The sequence below is a fragment of the Brachionichthys hirsutus genome, unplaced genomic scaffold (assembly GCF_040956055.1).
Source record: "Brachionichthys hirsutus isolate HB-005 unplaced genomic scaffold, CSIRO-AGI_Bhir_v1 contig_244, whole genome shotgun sequence".
Taxonomy (NCBI): domain Eukaryota; kingdom Metazoa; phylum Chordata; class Actinopteri; order Lophiiformes; family Brachionichthyidae; genus Brachionichthys; species Brachionichthys hirsutus.
Genome location: NW_027180453.1, coordinates 104988 through 112478, shown reverse-complemented (window position 1 = coordinate 112478; position 7491 = coordinate 104988). Strand labels below are relative to the sequence as shown.

The 7491-nt window shown below is 42.7% G+C and overlaps 1 protein-coding gene across 1 annotated transcript in view; it reads left to right on the top strand.

Moving 5' to 3' along the window:
• Nucleotides 1-564: 564 nt before the first annotated feature.
• The window catches only part of LOC137915010 (rho GTPase-activating protein 7-like), a 51962-nt gene continuing 45035 nt past the window's right edge, over nt 565-7491 (top strand). The window contains exons 1-3 of the mRNA XM_068758489.1: nt 565-2391; nt 6642-6776; nt 6878-6991. Of these exons, the coding sequence (XP_068614590.1) occupies nt 565-2391; nt 6642-6776; nt 6878-6991 (2076 nt within the window). The remainder of the gene's footprint in view (nt 2392-6641; nt 6777-6877; nt 6992-7491) is intronic.

Sequence of the window (7491 nt, the reverse complement as noted above, 5' to 3'; positions counted from 1 at the left end):
AGCAGATTGCTGTACGGCTCGGTTTGATTTGTGTGATGGGACTGACGATATGAAATATAGCAGCTTGTTTTAGTGCTTGTACAGGCACTATAAAATGTCCAGAGCAATTTTAGAGTCAGGGTTATTGCCTATTGTATTGTGTTGATAGCTTTGCAGTGTAAATCCGGAATGCTGGTTCTACAGTTCGCTGTGTAAAGATGTTATATTTATTCCTATTGATTAACATCTCGATGTTGTAATTGTTCCTCCTGGAAGCCTCTCTTCATGCATAAAACCGACATTCCTGATGACATATATTCCTGTGGGATAAAATTCACGACTTCAGAATTGACCATTTCCCCGTATTTGATTGATATAACTGGGAATCCTTTCGTCTTTTACAGATCCGGTAAAGTTAATGCTTCCCTGGAAACTGTAATATTACGTCCCCTGACTGCCTTAGCCGATCAATTTAAAAGTGAAATCCTTCTCGACTTGTTTCTTAACCATATTTATTATCATATTTGCAGCAACGTTTGTCGTCTCAAAAAGCAGCTCTGCCTGGGATAGGACTCGCATTTCGCCATGCCAGTGGCCATGCGGAAAAGGAGTTGGGAGGAGCATGTGACTCATGCTTCAGGGTTACAGTACAGCTACGACGATCTGGATTTAATCTGCTGTCACGGCGTGGACAGCGAGGGGCCTTGGATTGGGGCAGGTGCTTCCAAACAAGGTCGACGAACACGATGCTCCTCTATGCCCGAGGGCCGTCGCCAACTGTCCACAGAGGAACTCGCTCGGACATGTGAGACGCCCGCTTCGATTGTGAATTATGTCCCTGATTCCGAAGCATTGGGGTTAAAAGAACGCAACGCAAGTGTCCCTCTGGATTTGCAGGAGGAGTCAGTTGACGGCCGTCGTGACTTGGCGGATGTTGACATTCCCCAGAGGGCCTCTGAATCTGAGCATCTCCAAATCGCAAACATTGTAAATTCTGGCGAGTCTCACTGTACCTCAATTAGTGGGACATCTGCTTCTAATATTTCTTGTGGAATGGATAATGCCGGTCACAGTGAGAAAGCCATCAACGATGAAGGTGAAGTTGGCGCCGAGCTTATCCAGAGTTACAACATCTGCAGTGACAATAATGTCTTTAAAAGTCCACATATCTTTGGCGAAGAGACACAATGCATCTTTATCTCCTCAAACAATGGGCCTTCACTGTTGGAATCTGCTGGTGAACAGCATGGCAAACTTCCAAATCAGCAGGAGACAAAGGAGAGCCGTATAGAGGGTTACAGCAGACCTCTAGAATTCCCTGAGGCAGCACAAATCCAGCGCTCTGCTGCTGAACGGGAACCTCAAACTGACCGCCCAGATGTAGAGGGAAAGAAGGTTTCCATCTCTGGGTGTCGTGATGCAATTGGTACGTTACCTGCTGGTGAGCTTTGCAGTTCAGTTCGTGTGATGCAGAGTGACTTGGTCTCGCAGACCAGTAAAGCCACGGAACCAGCTGTGCCTTTACTGGCAGAAGCATGTGACCGAGGATTAACTGAAAGATGGAGCAAGGATTCTTCTACCAAGATGCGTGGATTAAATGGCCCAGGGACTCGGAAAGGAAATGCAAGTCTTACACGTCACTCAAGTGACAGTCACGGAGGAGAGCAAGAGCAAAATGACTGGACGGAATTACTGGATGAGGCTCGTGTTGGTGAACTGTCCCACCAGACTTTGGAACGGCACAATACTGAGACAACAGCACTGAGCATGCCTCAGGCATCAGATTGTGCACAAGCAGGAAGCAACGAGGAGTCAGCAGATGTCACGGGACGAATAACATCATCTGATATTTGTTTGAAAGGTCAGTGCCACTCTTTGACAGCGATTATTCAGCATGCAGACCAGAGGCTCTCCAAAGAGCCGTCTCTCTGCGAAGGTCCAACCATTGCTCAGCAGTTGGAAAACAGCTGTTCAAAACTGGAAAGCATCCCAGAAGTCAGCCACGTAGAGCTGGATGACACCCCTTTCTTGGATCTCCAGCAGAACTCCGATTTCACCCGAGGTCCAGAAGTTCAGCATGCCCACGCAGGCGATGGGCATGTAGCCACTGAGCAGCCCATCGACACCCTGTCACCATCGTCTGCAGAGGACCACACTGAGCTCCAGCCAGAAGGACTCCATGGTAACCGAGAGGTCTCGGGATATTGCTTCAGTGAGTCACCAGCCTCTAAGGTAGCAGATGGTCAGACGCAGGACCACAGAGCAGCTGCCACAGTATCTAGAATGGAGGAGACAGATGAGGATGTGCACACAGTCACTGACAGAGAAACACAACCAGCCACTCTGCTTTCAGACAAAGAGGACGAACCTGAAGACAGGAAGGACAGCGTGGTCAAAGTGCGCATGAGAAAGGTGAGACTTTTTATTATTATTATTATTTTATTATAGATATGAATGCAGTAGATCACCAGTGCTTTAAATGTATGTTGTCTTCAGCACCTTGAAACTAACTTAGCTGACGTAACTTCCTTGAAATATATGGCTTACAAATCATTTCTGTCCCACGCTCTGGCAACCATCCCGGCAAACAATGACTTAACTCAGAAAGACTTAGCAGATCTGTGACTTGGGGGGGGCAGATCTGTGAAATGTTTTACCCGTTCTCAACTGCTCATTGCAAAACAAGGTCCTATAAGGGCATGGAGACTGGAGGGGACTGGAGGTTGAAATAATCTCTGTGGTGGAGGGCTTAAACTGCTTTTACAGCCAATACTGTGTTTTGTACTATTTATACTGCGCCTGCCACTGGGCTCGTTAGGTACAGTCGAGTGATAAAAATGTGAGATAAAAATGTCGGTGATAAAAATGTTGAAATAAAGCAATGGCCCTAGAACTGACAACATTCTGGTTCACTCTTTCTATTTGTGCAAGAGTGAGCCAAACGCTGTACAAGAACCCCAGGAAGACTAGCTGATGCCACGGTATCAACTAATGGGGATCCTTTTTAAATAAATAAATCCATTAATTGTGTTCCAGTGTACGTGAAGCACACATGCAGACAAGTACCATGTTGTCAAAAGTAAAATTATTCAATCACTAGGTTGACTTTCAGAATGTTATCACTGTGCAGTGTTAGTGTGTTTGTTGCATATATAAGTAACACATGTGTATTGTTTAATTTATGACACAGTTTAATGTCACTGCATATGGACTGTTAAGCTACATGCATCTGCCAACATCTGTAATTCTTTTACAAAGACATAACCGATACACTTCTATTCTTTTCTCCATTGTGTAGCCGCATAAGATAAACAAGATAATTTGTTTTTCTCCCGGATCATGTGCGCCTTGTGATGTGACACAGTATTTATCAGTCGGAGCACCTCGTGTTGGGTGACGTGGCTGACACTGTTACTCTTATGTCTGTAAGCCGTGCCTTTAACTTGCTGGAATAGAAACTCAGCCGTCAGTTTAGTAGGTACTCCTCGATAAATCTTCATCTAACATCATCTAATTCAGATGACCTGAAACAAAACTGAAATGTGAAAGTGTTTATTTGCAAACAATCAGAATAATGGTGATTAGCAGAAGGCTGCAGGTTGTGGACCTGTTGAATTGTACTGTTATATTGCTATATTTTTCTTTTGCGTGACTGTTTTATGTTACAGTATTAATGATGGAAACCCGGCGCAGTCATTGCATCGGCAGTGAAAATTTAAAAAATACAATAATTAAGAGATAGAATGACTACAACTATAAATAATAAAATAAAAGCTTTATTAACCAAAATTAATATGAGATACACATCTTTGAAACATCTGCAAAGCCTTGGTGAAAATGCATTATATGTAGTTATTGGTTTTAAGGAGGCATATAAGTGCAATCCTCCCCATGGCAATCATTTCCAGAGTTTACCGACAACAGTTTAATGAGATCTTCCTGAGACCGAGTAGTAATGAGACACACCTGTTACAAATTAACCCATTTAGCAACTTAAACATGCTTCTTTTGGGGCATTCCACAGCTCTGCCAAGGTTTGGCATCAAATCCAGGGAAAGCACATATTTATAGAAATCCTTTCAAAAGCTGAGGGAAAATACTAAATGTGCTGTATTGGTCTTTCTGTCTGTCAAATTGAGTTTATAAAAGAAAAAAGAAAAAAAATCATTGTATTTATACAGCATCACAATTTTATTGGATTTGGATTTACTTTATGTTTGCATTAATATAGCATTAAGTCTGTGTTGGCGCAGAAGCCTTGGAGGCCCTCTTAGTCATGACCAATGATGAGGTCATCGCATCATCTGCCAGAAATGAGTGAAGGGACATGGAAAACCAGTGTCACTCTCATAGCCACGAGCTCCAATTTCACGTTCAAGGAGCGCTTTGGAACTTTATATTAAACCTTTTTGAAATAAGCCTGGTCACTGGTGCTCGAAAAGAAATGCTCAGCCGTAAAGGCGCCAATGGCGATCCATCCGCCATATGGTGATGACTTGCTTCCTCTCCGCACCAAAGGTTTTCCATCATGGGATGTATTTACATGCTGTATGAAATGAGTTTACTGCATGCGCTTTGGGGAAGGTTATGAAGACAGAAAGGAAATCAAGTGGATCCATTAGCATCCCTGTGGGAGGTAACATACTCAAGATAAAGGGCATAAAATCCCTAAAATGATGCTTGGATCTCCTGCTGGATTACAGTAATCATTAGGTCCTCATTGAACCATGTTGTTCTGCTTGTTGTTGTGGATTCAGTTAATACAATAAACCCATCTGGTTTGAATAACATCTGGAGATTAACCTGATATTGGGCTTTGTTGCAGTATTTGCTTTAGCAACAAGACTTCAGCCTAAACTCAGGGCCAACATGGCTCAACTGTTGTTCATTAGACAACAGAAGATCTAATTTAGCCAAATCTGTCTCTTTTTACCTCTCTGACCATTTTTTACTAATCCGATTGGATCGGTCTCAAATCAAAAGATGAGGGAGCATCTAAAGACCACCCAAACAATGAGAATACCTTCCTTAAAATTTGGTCTATCTAAGGTGGCTGACATCGCTCCGCCCTTTATTTTGCTGTGCCACTTTGTGATTATTTCTACCATCTCGAGCCAGATGCTTTTGTTCATTCAGCGAGGCTCTGTAAAGATATCTTTGTTTTTCCTGCAACACAATGGATCATTGTGAAACTTTGCCAAGTAGAAAAAAAACGTAAATGAGATGTGCACAGCCGAGAGGAATACCAATGAACACATCGATGCATGGCACTTTTCTATGAGACACATGGCCCTTGATGTCTGTTTGCTTCCTCAGTGAACTCAATAGGATTTCAACAATAATGGGACACTAAATGTGATCATAAGTCATAAGATGTTTCTCGGGATGGGAGCCAGCAGAGCTGCAGCTTGTTTATGATGATGTAGATTGGATCTGGATCCCAAAGACTGTGGGCCTGACACACATTAATGAATGTAGTCATCACGACACACCCATAGCAAACTTGAGCAAAACAAAATCAAAGCCTCATTAGCTACTTCACAGCATATGAAAGGTTTTTATCCCTTACTTTATCCTGCAAAGTCTTACTTTATCCTGCGAAGTCAAACAGGGCATGTTAGAGATTGTGACAAGATAATTGTTTGGGACAAATGAGCCAGCCATGTGATGCAATTTATTGAGGCTCTCGACAGTTTATTCAGACAACCACAACCAAAAGGCCTGGATAAAACACAGAGGGAGAGGAAAACTGAAAAATATACCGTGTTAAGAACTGCAGATTTTTTTTTTCTAATTTTAGAAAAGGCTCGCATTGTATCAAACAAAAGCCGACAGAGGTAGCAGCAACAAAAGACAGCGTGTTATAGGCGAGTATTTAGCTTGACTTACTGGAGACACGCCACCTGGGGTCAGTGTGAGATCCTTTATCACGGTGTGAGACTGAAATAATGAACAGAGAAGATTCCAACGCAAACACATTGACATCTTGATCATCCTATGTCAATGATTACATAGCGGATGAAAGGTTGCAATTGTGGGAAAAGCAAAACAAACCGACTGAGACTATTTTGCAGTGCAGGAAAGAGAAAGTGCACAAGGTAAAAGTTAGAAAGTCAATAAGGCCTAGAAAGGAGAAGCAGCAAGCAGGGAAACAGCTCACCTATTAGGATGCCACTCTGCAATCCATTTCTTATGATGGATCAAAAGCCAAAATTTACACCCGGTGTTGTCAAACATGAAATCAGTCTGATAGTAATTATTTGGTGGTTGTAAAAAAGAAAAAAGAAACACAGATGTTTTGGTCTTTTCAATTTGAAAAGGTAAAGTTTTATAGTGGAGGCTGGAATGTGTCTGTAAAGATACTCTGTAAAGATACTCTGTCATCAGGGCCGCTGTACATCTCCTCGTAGAATAAATTCAGAGGGGCTTGTACGAAAATGTCTTTGTGGGCTGGAAGAAATTCTTCCACACCAACTTCTCCATAGTCCAGAACTGGCACTTAAAAAAAAAACAACAACTGGAGCAGCACATATGATTCTTTGTCCTTATTACTGGCTGCATGGCTGGTCCACTAGGAGAAGGGTTCAGCTTTTTAGCGCATCAGCTGGTTGCCAAAGAAGTACTGGTACTACATGAATTCACTTCTGCATCACTTTGTTCAGTGTGAACATGCCCGTCTGGACTCAATGGTGCTGCTGCTGATCAAGTTGGACCAGCTGGACCAGGAAATTGAGAATGCCCTCGGTGCCACCTCTTCGACTGACAGCACGCCGACCCTTCATCGCCGGACACTTCTGGTACTTCTGTTGATGAAATACTGAAATAATGGAGAACGTTTGTTTTTAACACAACAATGCCATACCTATGATGTCATCGCTGTTTTTTTTTACCTGTGCAGGAGCTTGATGTAGGAGTTGTGCCAGCAGCAACACAAAATCCTCCTCATATGCCCATTCCTGCTGTCTCCAGCGCAGGACCAACGCAAGCCTTTGGAGCAAAACCCAAGAATGGGGTAAGTCGGTTGCTCTGTATCGTATCATTATACGTCAAAACACCACAGTCAGCCAGCAGGAGGTGACCATCTGGAAAGAAAGCATTTTAGTACAGAAATATCAACAGAGCATTTTATTCCCATTCATTCGCTCTTGTTTTGTTTCTAAAATTCATCAGCAGGTTTTTGAGGATCATTTTTTATTCTTACAGTTTTCACATTACCAAATAAAATCCAGAGGAAATATAAGAAATGTAATCCTCAGTGATTTCTTCAAGGTCTCAAAACCGTTGCAGCTGTCTTACAGGGATCTGGCTTCTCTCGTGTTTGTGTGATTAAACAGGATTAAATGGAGGTACATTGTTTTTAGTTCAGAACATTGGACATAGCTGTCCAAAGGTTTTAATAGAAAAACCCCAAAACCAAACAGAAAACACACACACGCACGCACACACACACACACACACACACTTAGGAGGAATGCACTCCAGCACTGTGGGCTTAGTCAAGCAGACGTTAAG